Genomic DNA, 22,457 nt, shown 5'->3' on the forward strand with positions numbered 1-22,457 from the left:
AGCAACAACCCATCACGTGGCAGACAAAAAAGGTGGCGAGCAGGACCCGGTGGTGACAGCGGTCCTCGCTGGGGGGGCGGGGGAGGGAAAGACTACCTTCTAAAAGGTGGTTGGACACTACCTTCCACAGGGGGAACTGACATCACATTGGCTCAGTTACCAGGGAAACCAGCAGCTGAGGCCCATCCCTTACAGCCCCTCAGGTTAACAACCATCATGAGGGCAGATGTTTCCCTTTAATAAACTAGCAGGTGGAGCCATTCTGGCCAGGATTAGAACACTCACTGGCTGCGGCAAGGGCGAGCACATTTGTTCCAACACAGTGTAGGCGCAGCTGGGACTCATCAAGCAGAGGATGTACAGACAGCAAAAGAGCAGCCATCCCGAGTGACCTGGCCACACACTTCACAACCCTTACCCTCTGAAGTCTGCCCCTCTTATGTGATATTCCTGGGGTCAGGTATGTAGAGGTGCACTGCCACCCAATAAAACAAGTGCAATACAGACAACAGCAGCTGAAGAGTATCAAAAGTGTTAAGACGGGTAAATTTGGAGCCAGGCACTTACTGGGTCCATTTTTCATGGAAGTCCCGAGGATGACATCTTCCTGTAGACCCAGCAATCAAACTCTTTTCACAGAGAGGCCACTGATACCTCCCAATCTGTGAGCAGCTCCGTCTGCTCAGACTAGTGTGAAATGCAAGATGTTTAAAAGGCACGATACAGGGGAGATTGCGACCATTAGCCAAATCTACCCTCATCCCACCCAGCTACCCTCAGTCCCCACAGACTGTGCCAAATACAGGCAAGGTGGTAGAACAGATTGTAAGGTTAATATAATAAATGGTGCCTTCCTCCAGTAAGGGCCTGAGACCTTAGTGGTCTCAGGTTGGGCAGGTATAAGACAGGTGAAATCTGTCCATCCTTTCTAATCCTATTCCCCACAGGGGACTTACCCAAACCACAGGGGACTTACCTGCCAATTCCAGAGCCATTTCTTTTATAATACATTCCCGAGGGCAGAAATTGTGGCAAGGGCAAAAGTGAGTTATTCTCCTGACCAGTAGTCGACAACGGTCCCTTTGGGGGTAAACAGTTGAACTTGGATGTTGCTGACTAGTTGCCTCTGGGTTAACATGGCATAAGCACTGGGACAATTATTCCTGGGATGTTGAGTTACAGTTCCTAGGCTGGAGTTAGCCTCCTGGGCCCACAGGTAGAGAAATTTCCTATCTTGGTTGTTGAAGTAATCCACTCATCCTTTCAACTAACCTGGCCGCAGTGGGGTCATAGGGTGGGTAGAAATGCCAGGGTGTCACCTTCACTGGCCCATATCTGAACTTTATGGCCAGTGGATTCCTTGGCCACCATTGTGTCCACAGGGGTGCTGTATGTCATGCACAGCTGTTCTAGATCCTAAATAGTGGTTTTTTGCATTGCTCGACAACTTGAGTCGGCCTTTAATAATGTCTCTCACCTGTTACAATACTTTGTAGACTACATATAATTGCTGTTCTGGTACACTGCATCACTGCACTGTCCCTTCCATAGCTGGGAGCAGAAGCTCAAGGGTACTGTGATTATTCTGTCATTGCACAGACCTGAACGAAACTCTTCCAGGTAACTGGCCATGTCCAATTCCAATTCATATCCTAAGTTAATATCCCTAAAGCCTGTAATTGTTTAGAGGTGGTGGGTTAGGGGTATGCTTGTCCTTTGTATGTAGTTCAGATCCTTGTGTTGTGTCTATGTTCACCAGCCATCCCCCTGCAGTCAAGTCAGATGAGCCACGGGCATAGGACTGCTCTATAAACTGCTAAGAGACTGAGTTTAACAGGATATCATCAATGCAATAAAAGACAGAAACCATCTTTCATGGGTAGTCAACTGCCACAGGGCTCCACACGCTAGTGGATGGCCACCCAGATTCCTCCTGACCCCCCACAACTTTTCATTCCTTGTCCTTACATCTCAGTGGTCACAGGAGTACCCTTAGCCTCCTGGCTGTTTTGTGAATTGTTGGGCTACAAGCCTTGTGGATGTCCAGCCTTGGGATCAGAAAGAGCCCAGAGACTGCAACAAAGACATTAACAGCTTATTGGACACAGGGATCTTACATGTCTGAAGCAAGGTCCTAGAGCAACACCTCCACTGTGTGTGGTGGATAGTGAGCATAACCTGGCGGCAGCCCTCACCCGGCAGGGAGGAGGCTACCATTTATTCAAGAATTGATGTCAGGTTGCTTCATCAGTTACCAGGGAAACCAGCAGCTGATACCGGTCCCTTACAGCCCCTCAGCAGCCAGAATACTAGTCACACTTACCTTTTTCCTCAGATATATTAGCCAGTGTTCACTTTTAAGACTTTGAGAGTTACAAGGCTTATGTGTTAAGATTTTACCAAAACTTTCAAGTTTCAACCAAAAAGGCATATATTTTAATTCAAAAGCTGTTTCATCATTACACTAAAAAAAAATTTTTTTAATAGACATTTAAAAAAAAAAACACATCTAGGGACTTCCCTCGTGGTCCAGTGGTTAAGATTGCACACTTCCAACACAGGGGGTGAGAGTCCAGCCCCTGGGTGGGGAACTAAGATCCCACACATCATGAAACCACCAAAAAAACAACTCTCTGCCTGTGGTGGTAGTTGGACAACACTGTAAATACATCAAAAGTCACTGAACTGTGCAAGTAAAGCTAGTGAATTGTATGGTATGTTAACTACAACTCAATAAAAATTAAAAAAAAAAAAAAGACACATCTAGTTAGAATAAGCAGTGTCAACAAGACTATGATTTTACCTTAGCATTTTATATTGAATCTAACATGTTGCATCTTTTCCAAATACATTTCTTGCCTAATAGAAATGGAGGTGTATTCCCATCAAAAGAAGAGATTCTTGTAATTCTGTTGTCCCCAAGTTAATTTTGTTTGAGATGTCATCCTTGCCCAGTTCACTTATTAGTACCGATAATTCCCATCTAAAACAACAAAGAACTTTCAAAAATATGCAATCTTATTTCAATCAGTGCATCCATAGTTCTTAGCCTCTCACTGGGAAGCTTCAAGATGTCCTTGAATAAGATCCTGAACACGTGACAAAATAATCTCATTAGAACTGTTGCAATTTTCTGGACCATAAGGTGGGTCTATGGTCAAGACCCCAGCCACACAAAGAGTCTTTCGTGAATCTCTCTGTTCAGTGATGGGGATGTGATTCTTCTCCAGCCATTTCTTCAGGCTGTTCTTCCTCTTTTCCAGATCCTCAGGGCTGTATGCTTTGCAGTCTCCAGACATGAACAAATGCATCAGCTTCTCTCTCACGCTATGGTCCCCTTCATTCACAACTTCAACAGTCTGTACAGCATGTCCCATAATTCCAGTCACAGATATGCTGCCATCTTCAAGGAAGTTCACGAGGACAATACTTTGAAGGAAAAGTAAGTTCAGAGCACAGTTGCAAAAGAAAAACCTAAAGGCCCATAAAACTAGGGAAGCAATGAAATGAGAGCATCAACCCCATCAGGTCACTAGAATAATAGGGAATATTCTCTCCGTTTTAAATTAATATTCTCACCACCAAATGTTTTCACTTGTTCCATCTGAATTCTCTGAGGGTCCTAAACATCTAAACCTTCTGTCCAGCTAATCATTGTGGGATGTAGTTAAAGCATTACTTTAAAAGTTATGAATGTTTCAATATGTATTAGGAAAGAAGAGAGGGTACAGATTTAACTTTTAGAGTTAGGAAACAACTGAATAACTCCCCTTCAGAGCAGACCAAAGAAAATAACACAACACAAAATTAATGAAACAGAAAACAAAAGAGTCAAGTCAGTAAGAGGATCATCAAAGCCAAAAGCTGGTTCTTTGAAAAGTGTATATAAATTTCAGAAAACTCAGGCAAGATTAATAAAAAGAGAAAGAAGGCACACATAAATAATATTAGGAATAGGTAGCAAAAATTAATGGTATAAAATATTAAAAACATTTAAACCAGTAATTTTGACACTTAGAAAACTTCCTATAAAATATGAATTTCTACTACTGACTCAAAAAGAGAGAGACAGAATGTAAATAGTCCTATAACCTTTAAAAAAAAAAACCCTGAAATAACCAGTTTAAAATCTTCCCATGATAGGGGTGGGGGTTGGGGGTTGGAGCTGGCAGGGGTTGAGAGGGGGAAAGGCTCAGACAATTTTACCACAAAATTCTATAAAATTTTCAAGAATCAAACATTTCCAATCCAACCAATCCAATTCTCCTAAGGACTATAAAAGAGAGATTATGCCATAACTCATTTAATGAGGCTAATATAACCTTGATACCAAAAGCAGAGGACAGGATTAAAAAAATAAAATTATAAGCTAATCTCACTTATGAATACAAATGCAAACATCCTAACTAAAATATAATACATATGATATGATATGATGCAATGTGACATGATAGAATTTCATTTCTGTGGTACTGTCCCTAAAAATCTATAATCCCAGTCTATGAGAAAACATCATACAGACCCAAATTGAGATATTCTATTAAATACCTCACCAAAACTCTTCAAAAGTGTCAGGATGATGAAAAATAATTTAAAAAGGACTGAGAAACTGTCACATATCAGAAGAGACTAAGGAGACACGGTGATTAAATCTAGTGTGGGACCTTGGATTGAATTCTAGAACAGAAAATCCTTGGCTTGGAATCCAGAAAAAGGCCATCAGTGGAAAAACTGATAAAATCCAAATGACTGTAGTTTACTTAGTGAAAATTTTTAGTTCTGACAAGTGTTTGACGGTTGTGTAAACTGTTAGCATTAGGGGAGTTAAATACACAGGTTCCCTCTGTACTTTCCTTGCAATTTTTCTGTAAATCTAAAATCACTCCAAAATAAAGTGTGAGTGTATCACTACTTTAAAGTAACCTTGCAAAAAATAATTCTGATCCTAATCAAACCTCTAGATATGAATACCAGTTTGTAAGAAATACAAACAATAAAAGAACATGTTAAACTACACCATGATAATGCAATGAGCTAAATTCAGAGTGTGTTCAATTCCAAGACAAATGACTCCATTTCTTCAACAAAAAATAACATGGAAAACCAAAAAGAAAGTACCAAGTTACAGATTAAGATTCGTAAGAGACATATCAAAAAGTTGATAGGACAACATTAAAAATACACTTTGGAAACAATCAGGAAAACCTGAACTCAAACTAGGAATTAGCTAATATTAAAGTTACTATTACTTTTGTTAGGTGGTTATAATGGTACCTGGTTACATTTATGAAAGAGTCCTAATCTGCTAAGAGATCTATTTAAGGATTTATGAACAAAAGTTAGTCAGTAACAGGCTTTAAAATATTTGGAAGGCAGATAAGATTAGTGTTTATTATTATTACTCTCTTCACAATTGTGTATATTTGAAATTCTCCAATAAAATGTAATTAAAAGGAGTGTCCCATTTCTACAAACTGGGCTGGTCTGACAGAAATCTATAGTTTGACAGTATTTAGGCTCAAAGGAAATTAAGTACTTATATGAGAATAATCAGCTTTTCATTTATTTATCTGCTTTCTTAGTATGGATAGGGCTTCCTTGGTGGCTCAGACAGTAAAGCGTCTGCCTGCAATGTGGGAGACCTGGGTTCAGTCCCTGGGTCGGGAAGCTCACCTGGAGAAGGAAATGGCAACCCACTCCAGTACTCTTGCCTGGAGAATTCCATGGACTGAGGAGCCCGGTAGGCTACAGTCCATGGGGTTGCAAAGAGTCAGACGTGACTGAGTGACTTCACTTTTCTTTTTTTCTCTTTTCTTTAGTATGGATATAACATATAGGCAGTGCAAAGGGGTGATTTCAGGGAAGCAGGACTGGTACTCACTTGGCAGAGACTGGGTCTGTGGTTAAAACCCATCCTTTGTACTCCTTGTCACTGGCTGTTACGCTGACCGCTTTGTAAGTGTAATCTTGCCATTCTAAGGGGCCTTTCTTCATCCATTCATTCATGGCTGCCAGCTGGCTAGATCTAAAACAACCACCAGTTAGGATTAATATATATGTTCCTACGAAGGAAATGACTTACCCCTAATCTCCATTCTAGAGGTAGAGTACACCAGCGATTTGCATCACGTTCCATATCAGAAAAAGTTAAATTTTACTATTCAGTCTGAAAGCCACAGGACCACGAGTTGCCGCGGGGACGCGTCTGGAGTAATTCATCCGGCACACTTGTATCTCACCTCCCAATCTCAATTCCAGACCGCCTTGACGTTGGCTTCGACTAGTCCGCGGATGCTCCAACCCTTTAACTCAGCTCTCCTTCCAACAAAGGAGCTCACTCCACACCACTATTAACCAAAACTGAAAAAAGAAAACTCCTCTGTTACCCATCCAGTCCCTCTCAGTCCCTCTAGGTTTTCGCTAGATCCGGAGAGGCCCCCGGATATGTGACAATTTCATCTTAAAACTCGTTCAGAGATGCGTAAACGAAGCGACAGCAGCCGAGACACGCAGCCGCATGATACTCAGAACTGTACTCAAAACAGGTAATACTTAAAGTGTAATCCTAACAAATGAGAAAAATACCAGTTAAAACTCCTAGCAGCGCTCGATTCTCTGCAACCACGCTGAGAGGAAGGAATTGCTAGAGCTGAACCCGCCAGAGCCCAGCGTGCTTTGCTCCATGTCGTCACTTCCTTCCCCCAGAATTCTCTGTTTTGTAGTCCGTGGCTTTGTCACACCTTGAAGTCTGAGAGTCCGGAGACCTGGGATGATAAAAGCAGGGTGCAGGGTGTGGGCAGGGAATAAGACTTTTTCTGTAATAATAATAAGCTTCTTTGTTCACTAGGGTCCCCCCATTCACTGCCATTACTGATGGACATTTTAAAATAAAAATTTTAAGAAGAAAGACTTGTGCCACCTCCTCCTCTGGAATAAAAATGGAATTCCAATCTTGCCATGAATCAATCCTTCTTGTTAATCCTAAAACTCTAGAAGTGTGAGGTGACATTGCCTTGGGGAAGAGAAACAGAACCAATGTATTTCTTGTTTGCCCCGTGGTAAGGCAGTTAAGGCAGTTAAGATGCCTAATCTTGAGATGTGTCTTTGCTACAGTCCTGATGCCAAAGCCTTTGACTGTGTGGATCACAATAAACTGTGGAAAATTCTTCAAGAGATGGGAATACCAAACCACCTGACCTGCCTCTTGAGAAATCTGTATGCAGGCTAGGAAGCAACAGTTAGAACTGGACATGGAACAACAGACTGGTTCCAAATAGGAAAAGGAATACATCAAGGCTGTATATTGTCACCCTGCTTATTTAACTTATATGCAGAGTACATCATGAGAAACCCTGGGCTGGAGGAAGCACGAGCTGGAATCAAGATTGCTGGGAGAAATATCAATAACCTCAGATATGCAGTTGACACCACCCTTATGGCAGAGAGTGAAGAACTAAAGAGCCTCTTGATGAAAGTGAAAGAGGAGAGGGAAAAAGTTGGCTTAAAGCTCAACATTCAGAAAACTAAGATCATGGCATCTGGTCCCATCACTTCATGGGAAACAGATGGGGAAACAGTGGAAACAGTGACTGACTGTATTTTTCTGGGCTCCAAAATCACTGCGGGTGGTGACTGAAGCCATGAAATTAAAAGATGCTTGCTCCTTGGAAGGAAAGTTATGACCAACCTAGACAGCATATTAAAAAGCAGAGACATTACTTTGCCAATGAAGGTCCATCTAGTCAATGTAATGGTTTTTCCAATAGTCATGTATGGATGTGAGAGCTGGACTGTGAAGAAAGCTGAGCGCCAAAGAATTGATGCTTTTGAACTGTGGTGTTGGAGAAGACTCTTGAGAGTCCCTTGGACTGCAAGGAGATCCAACCAGTCCATCCTAAAGGAGATCAGTCCTGGGTGTTCATTGGAGGGACTGATGTTGAAGCTGAAACTCCAATATTTTGGCCACCTGACGCAAAGAGCTGACTCATTTTAAAAGACCCTGATGCTGGGAAAGATTGAGGGCAGGAGGAGAAGGGGACAACAGAGGATGAGATGGTTGGATGGCATCACTGACACAATGGACATGGGTTTGGGTGGACTCCGGGAGTTGGTGATGGACAGGGAGGCCTGGTGTGCTGCGGCTCATGGAGTTGCAAAGAGTCAGACACGACTGAGTGACTGAACTGAACTGAGGGGGTACAGAAGCTGGAAAGAAAAGCCCTGGATAGGGCTGAATTAATGCCCACATGTTAAAGTGCAAGGGACTTGCTTCCATCACAAATCTGTGGTCATGTCCTTAGTTGGCTTCTGGCATGGTCCAGAATTTTTCCAGACTATGATCTTGAAAAATGGTACAAGGTGGTAAATTTTGAGTTCCTGCAAATCTGCAAATGCAGATTTTAAAAAACTGAGTTAGAGGACTGTCAAACAATACAGGAAACACCAACAGTTAACCAGTTTTTCCCTCACAACTTGGGATTTGAGTTCCGTATAATCCTTGAAGTGTATTGTTTCTAATGTCATAATTTCAAATAATCCTTACCCAAACCTTCACTCACTGAATGATTGGCTTATGATATTAAGGTGGCTTTTGTAGATAAGATTTTGCCATCTAATCTACAAAATCTAATCTAACCTCTAAGTCCTCTATAAATCTACAAAGAACTAATATAAATAGCAATTATTGTAATGTGAAGGAAAATATTTGAATTCATAAAAACTCAGCCCCAAAGAGATATTTGTGACAATGCGTCATTTGCATTTTAAGCCTACTATCTATATTGCAGAATGAAAGACTTTGGCCTCTGTTTTATATACATAAAATTCTACAGGTAGTTGCTAGCCTCAAGCTTACCCCTCAAGTTAGCCCCTTTAAAGCCATGATTGAGACAGGGCCACTTCCCTCCCTTCTCTCCCCTCTCCCTTTAGTCTCCTAACAAAAGGCTCATTACCAGATTTGCTGATACAAATCACTGACTTCTAGCAAACTGAACCCAGCCCATTACCTACACAAGTTCTCAGACAGGCCCTCTCCTTTATCTTGTCCTCACTGAGTTCAGAGGGTGTGGCCTTTCCTTTCCCTGGTCAACTCTTACCCTTGTTCCCCCTGGAGCCTCTCATCCCCAATTGATATCCCTTCTCTCACATTCTCTGCTCCTTTGGCCATGCCACATGGCACTTGGGACCTTACTTCCTTGGCCAGGGATTAAACCCATGCCTTCTGCACTGGAAACTTGGCAGTCTTAACCACTGGACCACCAGGGAGGTCCCTAAATTTTGTCTTTTAATTTGAAAGCCTTCAGGTAGGTTTTCTCTCTTCTTTACAACTAGTTTCACCACTTTTACTATTTTACACACTTGGCTGATTCATATGTTTAACATTTCTTGCCTGATTCCTATAGGAAATTTGAGTTTTTGACTCTGGAATAGTCCCTACTGATAAATGAATAAATTAGCAGAGTACATTATACCTTAATCTCTTGCGAGTTTGGTGAGGATCAGTCTCAATGTGTCTCGTCGACTGTTGGGCCAGTTAAAGGCCAGAACCAGGACGGTGGGTAGCAATGTCAAAGAAATGCCAGTTGCAGGGTTTCTAGTTGGATCTCCATACAGACTTCTCCATGTGATTTCAAGAGTTCATTGTCACCGTGCCCCCTTTTCAACTGTGCCCTCTGATACCATTTTATAGCTTGTTGTTATTCACATTTATATTTTGGCAGTTACTGTAGGTTGGTTCATTTAACAAACCTTTCCCACAACCTCCTAATGAGGCTTGAAAGCTAAAAATCTTCAGCTTCCCATGATGGTAAAAGTGACCACAGGAATACATCTGGCCAGTGAGACATACAAGGAAGTAACTAAGAAAGCTGTCCCTTCCAAAATAAAACAGAAAATTCTCCTAAGGAGGAGAAAACCTTTTTGATCCTTTAATCATTTCTCCTCCAGCCCGCCTGGATGTGCAGTAGTCACTTTGCACCGAGGAGATAAACATAAGAGCTACATGCCACACAGAAAGATAAAAGAAAGAAAAAGATCCACAGCAAACCTGAACTACCTACCTTTCTATTTATTTGGGACAAATAAACTCCTTTCTGTTTAAACAACTATTTCAAGTGTTTCCACCCCAACAAAATCCTTATCTAGTTTATCTCCCTAATAAAATCCCCAAGAGAGAGAGCTTCTTTTATCTTTATATTCTCAGTACCTTGTTCAATGCCTTCAAGGCACTCAGCATAGATTTGTTTAGCCAATTAATAAATTTGCTGTTCTTTGGGGAAATCTGGGGAAAACACATAAAACCGTAATTTAAGCAAAGAGTTACTTACTTCATAAGGGACCAAGATAAACTAAGAACAGAAAAAGCAAATTGACAGGTCAAATTTTAAATTGGCAAAGCAGGTAACAAAGGGACCTTTGCTTTTTTCAAGAAAGTAATTTAAATCCGCTCCACTGAAGACTACAGTGTATTACTATCCTTACTAATCATAGCAGTAGTAATAATAAAAATGCTATTAACTCAATCTTAATGAACATATAAACCATTATCCTTATTTTACAGCTAACGAAACTGAGGCACAAAAGCCCAAGGCCACACAGCTAGTTAGTGACAGAGGCAGGATACAAACCAGACAGTCAGGTCGAAGCCTGCCCTCTTAACCACTGCATCATACTAATTAAATGACAGGGAATAACTCAAGTATAATTTGTCACCTAAAAGTCTATTTTTAGTTAGTGAGGAACATGCTTTTCAAAGTAAGTGTTCTAAAACACCAGTTTCCCATTGTGCTTCAGTTGGCTGTCTGGACACCCAAAGTACTAAGTTAATGTGTTTAACCCACGTGTTCTAGCAAACTAAACTCTCCCAGCAAATTCTGTCTCCAAGAGTAACTGCAAGAAGGATATACTCAGCCAAATATAATATTTTGGAAGTTAGGATTTTATCGTTAAAGCAGGCAAAACCATAAGAAGCCCCATTCCTACAGCTGCTGTCTACTCTCAGTGTAGCTCATGAACAGTGGCAGCAGCGTAGATGCAAGTGGCTTAATGATGTGGAAAAGCTGATCTTCAGAGGAATTATACCTTATGGAGGGCAACTAAAGAGAGGCTATGCAGTAACTAAACTCTCCCTCAAACAACCTAGTCTTTTCTTTTTTTCTATCCAGTGAATTTATCCTCTTGTCCTCCAATTATTTTCAGAAGGTTTACGTGTGTGTGGAAGGGAGGCCTCTTTCTTCCCTATTTTGTGCCAAATTATAGGCCCATATTCGAGCTTCCTAATGAAAAAGGATAAAATATAGCACTGATCACACAGGGGAAGATATCATCTCTTGGTATAAAAAACCAACAAAAAGAACTGTGTACAAGGGAAAACCATTCAAGAGTCTATGCTATTCAGTACATCATTGTTTTGAAATGTCAGTAAGTTCTTAAAGTCTTTTTTGTTTCTTTAATAATTAAATAAAAACATTTACAGGGCACTGGGATTCCCAGTATAGCTACTTCCCCTATTTTATTTGTGAGCTGTCTATATTATTCAGTGAGATGTTTAAAAAATATTTTTTTCTTTTCAAAAATGTTGTCTAATTTAATTGGTAAATTCATTACATATAAGAGAGCCAATATGTTTAAAATGTACATCATGGAGTCAGAAGATGGTGCAGGAATAGGATGGGGAGACCACTTTCTCCCCCACAAATTCACTGAAAGATCATTTGAACGCTGAGCAAATACCACGAAACAACTTCTGAATGTTGGCGGAGGACACCAGGCACCCAGAAAGGCAGCTCATTGTCTTCAAAAGGAGGTAGGACAAAATATAAAAGATAAAAAGAGAGACAAAAGAGTTAGGGACAGATACCTGTCCTGGGGAGGGAGACTTAAAAGAGGAGAAGTTTCCAAACACCAGGAAACCTTCTCACTGGCGGGTCTGTGGGGAGTTCTCGAATCTCAGAGGGCAACATAACTGGGAGGAAAAAATAAATAAAATAAAACCCACAGATTACGCGCCTATCTCCAACTCCCGGGGAGAAGTAGCCCAGACGCTCACATCCCGCCACCAGCAAGCTGGGGCTGAACCAGGAGGCACAGGCTGCACTGCTTAGGACTGGGCCTGAATGCCTTGAGGGCAATCTGAGGGAGCTAACGTGAGATAGCAACCCAAACTGTGGGATAGCCAGAGAGAGGGGGGAAAAAAAGAGGAAAGACAGAGAGAGAGCTTTCCTGCAAAAAGCTCTAACCTAAGGCACTGCCTTCTCTTGTGTTGTTGAGAGAAGTTGTTTGCTATGACCAGTCTGTTCTCCTGGCAAAAACTCTATTAGGCTTTGCCCTGCTTCATTCCGTACTCAAAGGCCAAATTTGCCTGTTACTCCAGGTGTTTTTTGACTTCTTACTTTTGCATTCCAGTCCCCTATAATGAAAAGGACGTCTTTTTTGGGTGTTAGTTCTAAAAGGTCTTATAGGTCTTCATAGAACCATTCAACTTCAGCTTCTTCAGTGTTACTGGTTGGGGCATAGGCTTGGATTACCATGATACTGAATGGTTTGCCTTGGAAACGAACAGAGATCATTCTGTCATTTTTGAGATTGCATACAAGTACTGCATTTCAGAGTCTTGTTGACCATGATGGCTACTCCATTTCTTCTAAGGGATTCCTGCCCACAGTAGTAGATATAATGGTCATCTGAGTTAAATTCACCCATTCCAGTCCATTTTAGTTAGCTGATTCTTAGAATGTCGAAATTCACTCTTGCCATCTCCTGTTTGACCACTTCCAATTTGCCTTGATTCATGGACCTAACATTCCAGGTTCCTACTCAGTATTGCTCTTTACAGCATCGGACCTTGCTTCTATCACCAGTCACATCCACAACTGGGTATTCGAAATCAGACTGATTATATTCTTTACAGCCAAAGATGGAGAAGCTCTATACAGTCAGCAAAAACAAGACCAGGAGCTGACTGTGGCTCAGATCATGAACTCCTTATTGCCAAATTCAGACTTAAATTGAAGAAAGTATGGAAAACCATTAGACCATTCAGGTATGACCTAAATCAAATCCCTTATGACTATACAGTGGAAGTGAGAAATAGACTTAAGGGACTAGATCTGATAGACAGAGCGCCTGATGAACTATGGATGGAGGTTCGTGACATTGTACAGGAGACAGGGATCAAGACCATCCCCACGGAAAAGAAATGCAAAAAGGCAAAATGGTTGTCCGAGGAGGCCTTACAAATAGCTGTGAAAAGAAGAGACGTGAAAAGCAAAGGAGAAAAGGAAAAATATTCCCACTTGAATGCAGAGTTCCAAAGAATAGCAAGTAGAGATAAGAAAGCCTTCCTCAGCGATCAATGCAAACAAATAGAGGAAAACAACAGAATGGGAAAGACTAGAGACCTCTTCAAGAAAATTAGAGATACCAAGGGAACATTTCATGCAAAGATGGGTTTGATAAAGGACAGAAATGGTATGGACCTAACAGAAGCAGAAGATATTAAGAAAAGGTGGCAAGAATACACAGAACTGTACAAAAAAGATCTTTATGACCCAGATAATCACGATGGTGTGATCACTCACCTAGAGCCAGACATCCTGGAATGTGAAGTCAAGTGGGCCTTAGGAAGCATCACTACGAACAAAACTAGTGGAGGTGATGGAATTCCAGTTGAGCTATTTCAAATCCTGAAAGATGATGCTGTGAAAGTTGTGCACTCATATGCCAGCAAATTTGGAAAACTCAGCAGTGACCACAGGACTGGAAAAGGTCAGTTTTCATCCTAATTCCAAAGAAAGGCAATCCCAAAGAATGCTCAAACTACGGCACAATTGCACTCATCTCACACGCTAGTAAAGTAATGCTCAAAATTCTCCAAGCCAGGCTTCAGCAATACGTGAACTGTGAACTTACAGATGTTCAAGCTGGTTTTAGAAAAGGCAGAGGAACCAGAGATCAAATTGCCAAAATCCACTGGATCATTGAAAAAGCAAGAGAGTTCCAGAAAAACATCTATTTCTGCTTTATTGACTATGCCAAAGTCTTCCACTGTGTGAATCACAATAAACTGTGGAAAATTCTGAAAGAGATGGGAATACCAGACCACCTGACCCACCTCTTGAGAAACCTATATGCAGGTCAGGAAGCAACAGTTAGAACTGGACATGGAACAACAGACTGGTTCCAAATAGGAAAAGGAGTACGTCAAGGCGTATACTGTCACCCTGCTTATTTAACTTATATGCAGAGTACATCATGAGAAACGCTGGGCTGGAAGAAGCACAAGCTGGAATCAAGATTGCCAGGAGAAATATCAATAACCTCAAATATGCAGATGACACCACCCTTATGGCAGAAAGTGAAGAGGAACTAAAAAGCCTCTTGATGAAAGTGAAAGAGGAGAGTGAAAAAGTTGGCTTAAAGCTCAACATTCAGAAAACTAAGATCATGGCATCTGGTCCCATCACTTCATGGGAAATAGATGGGGGGACAGTGGAAACAGTGTCAGATTTTATTTTGGCGGGCTCCAAAATCACTGCAGATGGTGATTGAAGCCATGAAATTAAAAGACGCTTACGCCTTGGAAGGAAAGTTATGACCAACCTAGATAGCATATTATGGAGAAGGCAATGGCAACCCACTCCAGTACTGTTGCCTGGAAACTCCCATGGATGGAGGCGCCTGGTAGGCTGCAGTCCATGGGGTCGCAAAGAGTCAGACATGACTGAGTGACTTCACTTTCATTTTTCACTTTCATGCATTGGAGAAGGGCATGGCAACCCACTCCAGTGTTCTTGCCTGGAGAATCCCACAGATGGGGGAGCCTACCGGACTGCCATATATGGGGTCACACAGAGTCGGACACGACTCAAGTGACTTAGCAGCAGCAGATAGCATATTAAAAAGGAGAGACATTACTTTGCCAACAAAGGTCCATCTAGTCAAGGCTATGGTTTCTCCAGTGGTCATGTATGGATGTGAGAGTTGGACTGTGAAGAAAGCTGAGTGCCGAAAATTGATGCTTTTGAACCGTGGTGTTGGAGAAGACTCTTGAGAGTCCCTTGGACTACAACGAGATCCATCCAGTCCATCCTGAAGGAGATCAGTCCTGGGTGTTCATTGGAAGGACTGATGTTGAAGCTGAAACTCCAATACTTTGGCCACCTCATGCAAAGAGTTGACTCATTGGAAAAGACCCTGATGCTGGGAGGGATTGGGGGCGCGAGGAGAAGGGGACGACAGAGGATGAGATGGCTGGATGGCATCACCGACTCGATGGATATGAGTTTGAGTAAACTCCTGGAGTTGGTGATGGACAGGGAGGCCTGGTGTGCTGTGATTCATGGGGTTGCAAAGAGTCGGACACGACTGAGCAACTGAACTGAACTGAACTGAAGGCACTGCCGGTGGAGAAGGCAATGGCACCCCGCTCCAGTACTCTTGCCTGGAAAATCCCATGGATGGAGGAGCCTGGTAGGCTGCAATCCATGGGGTCATAAAGAGTTGGACACGACTGAGCGACTTCACTTTCCCTTTTTCACTTTTCATGCATGAAAAGGAAATGGCAACCCACTCCAGTGTTCTTGCCTGGAGAATCCCAGGGACGGGGGAGCCTGGTGGGCTGCCCTCTATGGGGTTGTACAGAGTCGGACACAACTGAAGTGACTTAGCAGCAGCAGTAGCATCAAGGCACTGCCGGGCCGCTCACAGAACAAGGACTGAGTGAATACCAGAGGAGAGCTAGCCGACAGCGGACCGGCCCATCCCCCGCCAGAGGCAGGGAGGCAGGCGGGTCACAGTCAGAGCCAGAAGGCAAGGGGCAAACTCGGCCCCAGAGATGGAATCCCCTACCAAACTGCCAGCAGGCTCCCAGTTGCTAACCAAATCTTCCTGGGATCCTGGACGGTTGACATCCACCAGCACGGTCGCAGCCAGAGATCAGGTCTCCAGAGGAGACGCACAGCACACCTGAGACGGTGCTCCCGCTGCGCACCCAGGAAACCGAGCGGCCAGGACGGGGAGGTGATAAGACGCACCCCCCGACCTGGGGAGAGTGCACTCGCCAAGCACCCGGTCTCCGGAGCTGCTCGGACCTGGGAAGGGCACAAAACCCAGGCCCAACCGTCTGTGCCTTTGTGGAATACCCAAGAACCTGAACCTGAGCAGCCTAGACCTGGGAAGTGCACACAACCCAGGATCTGCTTTAGACAGTTCCTGCAGAGCAACCTGGAGCCTGAGCAGTGTAGACCAGGAAAGCACACGCCATGAGTGGGGATAAACCCAGTGAGGCCCAGGCACTGCGAGCGCTCCCCACACACCCCAGTGACGTTCATTTGCAGTGTTCCTCCCTCCCCGCAGCACAACTGAGCAAGTGAGCCTAAATAAGTGACCACCTTCCCTCCTTGTGTCAGGGCGGAAGTTAGACACTGAAGAGACTTGCAAACAGAGGAGGCCAAAATAAACAAAAATGAGGGAACCGCTTTAAAAGTGATGGGTGCAACAGATTAAAACCCTGTAATTAGCATTGACTACATTGGAAGGGACCTATACACCTTGAGAAGTATAAGGTGGAACAAGGAACTATATGAAACTGAACTGACCACACACTGCCCTCAACAGTGCCAGAGAAATTCCTAGATATATTTTACTATTATAATTTTCTAATTTTTTAATTTTTAAGTTCTTTATTACTCCTTTAACTTTCATTTTTAAAACCTACTATTACCTTGAAAAAAAAAACCTATTTTTAAAGCAAATTTCATATTTTTTATATAACTTTTGTGATTATTTTTGTTTTTTTAATATTGTATTTTTGAGACTCTAACCTCTACTCTAGATTTTTAATCTTTGCTTTTTGGTATTTGTTATCAATTCTGTACCTTTAAGAATCAAATCTTCAGTACCCATTTTTACTAAAGAGTGTGATTACTGGCTTGATTGCTCTCTCCCCTTTTTACTTTCCTTTTCTTCCCCCAGATCACCTCTATCTCCTCCCTCCCCCTTCTCTTTTCTACTTAACTCTGTGAATCTCTTTGGGTGTTCCAGGCTGTGGAGATAACTTAGGGGACTGATCTCTGGCTAGATTGGTCTCTCTCCTTTTGACTCTTCCTCCCTTCCTCCTGGTCTCCTCTATCTCATTCCTCCCTCTTCTCTTCTCTATGGAACTCCACGAACCTCTCTTGAGTGTTCCAGACTATGGAGAGCATATAGGGAATTGATTACTGGCTAGACTGCTCTCTCCCGATTACTGGCTAGACTGCTCTCTCCCCTTTGGATTCCCCCTTTTCTCCTCCTGGTCACCTCTATCTCCCTCCTCCCTCTTCTCTTCTTCATGCAACTCTGTGAACCTCTCTGGGAGTCCCTCACTGAGAATCTTTTCACCATTAACCTAGATGTTTTATCATCGGTGCTATATGGATGGAGAAGTCTTGAGGCTACTATAAGAATAGCACTGAAAGCCAGAGGCAGGAGGCCTAAATCCAAAACTTGAGCACACCAAAAAACTCCTGACTCCAGGGACCAACAATCGACAAGAGCTCAAACAAAAGCCTCCATACCTACACTGAAACTAAGCTCCACCCAAGAGCCAACAAGTTTCAGAGCAAGACACACCAAGCTAATTCTCCAACAAAGCAGGAACATAACCCTGAGCACAAAAATACAGGCGGCCAAAAGTCACACCAAACCCACAGACACCTCAAAACTCACTACTGGACACTTCATTGCACTCGAGAGAAGAGATCCAGCCCCACCCACCAGAACACTGACACAAGCTTCCCTAGCCATGAAACCTTGACAAGCCACTCGGCCAACCCCACCCACAAGGAGGAACCTCCACAATAAAGAGGAACCACAAACTTCCAGCATACAGAAAGGCCACACCAAACACAGTAACCTAAACAAGATGAAAAGGCAGAGAAATATTCAGCAGGTAAAGGAACATGATAAAAGCCCACCAAACCAAACAAAAGAGGAGGAGATACGGAGTCTACCTGACAAAGAATTCAGAGTAATGATAGTAAAAATGATCCAAAAATTTAAAAACAAAATGGAATTACAGATAAATAGTCTGGAGACAAGGATTGAGAAAATGCAAGAAAAGTTTAACAAAGACCTAGAAGAAATAAAAAAGAGTCAATCAATAATGAATAATCCATAACTGAGAAAGCACTCTGGAGGGAACCAACAGTACAATAACTGAGGCAGAAGATAGGATAAGTGAGGTGGAAGATAGAATGGTGGAAATAAATGAAGCAGAGAGGAAAAAAGAAAAAAGAATTTAAAAAAATGAGGACAACCTCAGAGACCTCTGGGACAATGGTAAATGCCCCAATATTCGAATCATAGGAATCCCAGAAGAAGACAAAAAGAAAGGTCATGAGAAAATACTTGAGGAGATAATAGTTGAAAACTTCCCTAAAATGGGGAAGGAAATAATCATCCAAGTCCAAGAAACCCAGAGAGTCCCAAACAGGATAAACCCAAGGCAAAACACCCAAGACACATATTAATCAAATTAACAAAGATCAAACACAAAGAACAAATATTAAAAGCAGCAAGGGAGGGGACTTCCCTGGTGGTTCAGTGGCTAAGACTCTGTGCTTCCAATGCAGGGGGCCCGGGTTCAAACCCTGGTCAGGGAACAAGATCCCATGTGCTGTAACTAAAACCTCATGCAGTCAAATAAATAAATAAATAAATATTTTTTAAAAAAATTAAAAATAAAAAAAAAGCAGCAAGGGAAAAACAATAGATAACCCACAAGGATAATAGCTTATCTTTCAACAGTAACTCTTCAAGCCAGAAGGGAATGGCAGGACACACTTAAAGTGATGAAAGAGAAAAACCTACAACCCAGATTACTGTACCGAGCAAGGATCTCATTCAAATATGAAGGAGAATTCAAAAGCTTTACCGACAAGCAAAAGCTCAGAGAATTTAGCACCACCAAACCAGCTCTCCAACAAATGGTAAAGGATCTTTTCTAGACAGGAAACACAGAAAGGTCGTATGAACGTGAACCTAAAACAACAAAGCAAATGGCAATGGGACCATACTTATCAATAACTACCTTAAATGTAAATGGGTTGAATGCCCCAACCAAAAGACAAAGACTGACTGAATGGATACAAAAACAAGACCCCTATATATGTTGTCTACAAGAGACCCACCTCAAACCTAGGGACACATACAGACTGAAAGTGAAGGGCTGGATAAAGATATTTCATGCAAATGGAGACCAAAAGAAAGCAGATGTAGCAATACTTATATCAGATAAAATAAAACTTTGAAATAAAGGCCATGAAAAGAGACAAAGAAGGACACTACATAATGATCAAAGGATCCATCGAAGAAGAAGATATAACAATTATAAACATACATGCACCCAACATAGGAACACCACAATATGTAAGGCAAATGCTAACAAATATGAAAGGGGAAATTAACAGTAACACAATAATAGTGGGAGACTTTAATATCCCACTCACATCTATAGATAGATCAACTAAACAGAAAATTAGCAAGGAAACACAAATTTTAAATGATACAATGGACGGGTTAGACCTAATTGATATCTATATGACATTTCACCCTAAAACAATGAATTTCACCTTTTTCTCAAGTGCACACAGAAGGTTCTCCAGGATAGATCACATCCTGGGCCATAAATCTAGCCTTAGTAAATTCAAAAAAATTGAAATCCTCTCAAGCATCTTTTCTGATCACAATGCAGTAAGATTAGATGTCAACTACAGGAAAAAAAACCATTAAAAATACAAACATATGGAGGCTAAACAACACGCTTCTGAATAACCAACAAATCACAGAAGAAATCAAAATATGCATAGAAACAAATGAAAATGAAAACACAACAACCCAAAACCTATGGGATTCAGTAAAAGCAGTGCTAAGGGGAAGGTTCATAGCAATATAAGCCTACCTCAAGAAATGGGAGAGAAATCAAATAAATAACCTAACTCTACACCTAAAGCAACTAGAAAAGGAAGAAATGAAGAACCCCAGGGTTAGTAGAAGGAAAGAAATCACAAAAGTTAGGGCAGAAATAAAAGCAAAAGAAACAAAAGAGACCATAGCAAAAATCAACAAAGCTAAAAGCTGGTTCTTTGAGAAGATAAATAAAACAGAAAAACCATTAGCCAGACTCATCAAGAAACAAAGGGAGACGAATCAAATCAACAAAATTAAGAATGAAAATGGAGAAATCACAACAGACAACACAGAAATACAAAGGATCATAAGAGACTACTATCAGCAACTATATGCCAATAAAACAGACAACTTGGAAGAAATGGACAAATTCTTCGAAAAGTATAACTTTCCAGAACTAGACCAGGAAGAAACAGAAAATCTTAACAGACACATCACAAGCACGGAAATCAAAACAGTAATCAGAAATCTTCCAACAAACAAAAGCCCAGGACCAGATGGCTTCACAGCTGAATTCTACCAAACATTTAGAGAAGAGCTAACACCTATCCTACTCAAACTCTTCCAGAAAATTGCAGAGGAAGGTAAACTTCCAAACTCATTCTATGAGGCCACCATCACCCTAATACCAAAACCAGACAAAGATGCCACAAAAAATGAAAACTACAGGCCAATATCACTGATGAACATAGATGCAAAAATCCTCAACAAAATTCTAGCAAACAGAAGCCAACATGTTAAAAACATCACACATCATGAAGAAGTGGGCTTTATCCCAGGGATGCAAGGATTCTTCAATATTCACAAATCAATCAATGTGATACACCACATTTACAAATTAAAAGATAAAAACCACATGATTATCTCCATAGGTGCAGAGAAAGCCTTTGACAAACTTCAACATCCATTTATGATAAAAACCCTCCAGAAAGCAGGCATAGAAGGAACATACCTCAACATAATAAAAGCCATATATGATAAATCCACAGCAAATATTATCCTCAATGGTGAGAAATTGAAAGCATTTCCCCTAAAGTCAGGAACAAGACAAGGGTGCCCACTCTCACCACTGCTATTCAACATAGTTTTGGAAGTTTTGGCCACAGCAATCAGAGCAGAAAAATAAAAGGAATCCAGATTGGAAAAAAAGAAGTAAAACTCTCACTGTTTGCAGATGACATGATCCTCTACATAGAAAACCCTAAAGACTCCACCAGAAAATTACTAGAGCTAATCAATGAATATAGTAAAGTTGCAGGATATAAAATTAATACAAAGAAATCCCTTGCATTCCTATACATTAACAATGAGAAAACAGAAAGAGAAATTAAGGAAACAATTCCATTCACCATTGCAACGAAAAGAATAAAATACTTAGGAATGAATCAACTAAAGAAACAAAAGACCTATATATAGAAAACTATAAAACACTGATGAAAGAAATCAAAGATGACACAAATAGATGGAGAAATATACCATGTTCATGGATTGGAAGAATCAATATAGTGAAAATGAGTATACTACCCAAAGCAATCTCTAGATTCAATGCAATCCCTATTAAGCTACCAATAGTATTTTTCAGAGAATTAGAACAAATAATTGCACAATTTGTATGGAATTACCAAAAACCTCGAATAGCCAAAGCAATCTTGAGAAAGAAGAATGGAACTGGAGGAATCAACCTGCCTGACTTCAGGCTATGCTACAAAGCAAAGTCATCAAGACAGTATGGTACTGGCACAAAGACAGAAACATAGATCAATGGAACGAAATAGAAGGCCCAGAGATAAATCCACGTACCTATGGACACCTCATCTTTACAAAGGAGGCAAGAATATACAATGGAGAAAAGACAATCTCTTTAACAAGTGGTGCTGGGAAAACTGGTCAACCACTTGTAAAAGAATGAAACTAGAACACTTTCTAACACCATACACAAAAATAAACTCAAAATGGATTAAAGATCTAAATGTAAGACCAGAAACTATAAAACTCCTAGAGGAAAACATTGGCAAAACACTTTCTGACATAAATCATAGCAGGATTCCCCAAGTAACGGAAATAAAAGCAAAAATAAACAAATGGGACCTAATTAAACTTAAAAGCTTTTGCACAACAAAAGAAACTATAAGCAAGGTGAAAAGACAGCCTTCACAATGGGAGAAAATAATAGCAAACAAAGCAACTGACAAAGAATTAATCTCAAAAATATACAAGCACCTCCTACGGCCAATTCCAGAAAAATAAACCCAATCAAAAAATGGGCCAAAGGACTAAACAGAAATTTCTCCAAAGAAGACATACAGATGGCTAACAAACACATGAAAAGATGCTCAACATCACTCACTATCAGAGAAATGCAAATCAAAACCACAATGAGGTAACATCTCATGCCGGTCAGAATGGCTGCTATCAAAAAGTCTACAAACAATAAATGCTGGAGAGGGTGTGGAGAAAAGGGGATCCTCTTACACTGTCGGTGGGAATGCAAACTAATACAGCCACTATGGAGA

The 22,457-nt window shown here is 41.3% G+C and overlaps 2 protein-coding genes and 1 non-coding gene across 5 annotated transcripts in view; 1 reads left to right on the top strand and 2 right to left on the bottom strand.

Annotated features, from left to right (window-relative positions):
• Positions 1–2,792: 2,792 nt before the first annotated feature.
• GEMIN6 (gem nuclear organelle associated protein 6) lies at positions 2,793–6,573 on the bottom strand. The gene is made up of 3 exons (XM_061155568.1): positions 6,240–6,573; positions 5,882–6,025; positions 2,793–3,429 (listed from the first exon to the last, which is right to left on the bottom strand). The coding sequence occupies exons 2-3, from the start codon at positions 6,004–6,006 to the stop codon at positions 3,054–3,056; spliced, it is 501 nt and encodes a 166-aa protein (XP_061011551.1). The 5' UTR covers positions 6,007–6,025; positions 6,240–6,573; the 3' UTR covers positions 2,793–3,053.
• Positions 6,574–6,591: 18 nt separating this feature from the next.
• The window catches only part of LOC133064987 (tetratricopeptide repeat protein 39B-like), a 36,700-nt gene continuing 20,834 nt past the window's right edge, over positions 6,592–22,457 (bottom strand). For all 3 annotated transcript variants that reach the window (XM_061155562.1, XM_061155564.1, XM_061155563.1), the window contains exon 4: positions 6,592–6,764. The gene's annotated coding sequence lies outside the window, so the exon portion shown is untranslated. The remainder of the gene's footprint in view (positions 6,765–22,457) is intronic.
• Positions 18,566–18,638, top strand: TRNAG-UCC (transfer RNA glycine (anticodon UCC)). The gene has a single exon. It is a non-coding gene; the product is annotated as a tRNA-Gly (tRNA).

The sequence above is a fragment of the Dama dama genome, chromosome 11 (genome assembly GCF_033118175.1).
Source record: "Dama dama isolate Ldn47 chromosome 11, ASM3311817v1, whole genome shotgun sequence".
In the NCBI taxonomy this organism is placed as follows: domain Eukaryota; kingdom Metazoa; phylum Chordata; class Mammalia; order Artiodactyla; family Cervidae; genus Dama; species Dama dama.

Excerpts from the sequence above, each read along its gene's own strand:
- GEMIN6 (XM_061155568.1), bottom strand. The coding sequence starts at position 6,006 with ATGAATGAATGGATGAAGAAAGGCCCCTTAGAATGGCAAGATTACACT. Across the intron at positions 3,430-5,881 it reads ACAGACCCAGTCTCTGCCAA|TATTGTCCTCGTGAACTTCC; the intron begins GTGAGTACCAGT and ends TTTCCTTCAAAG.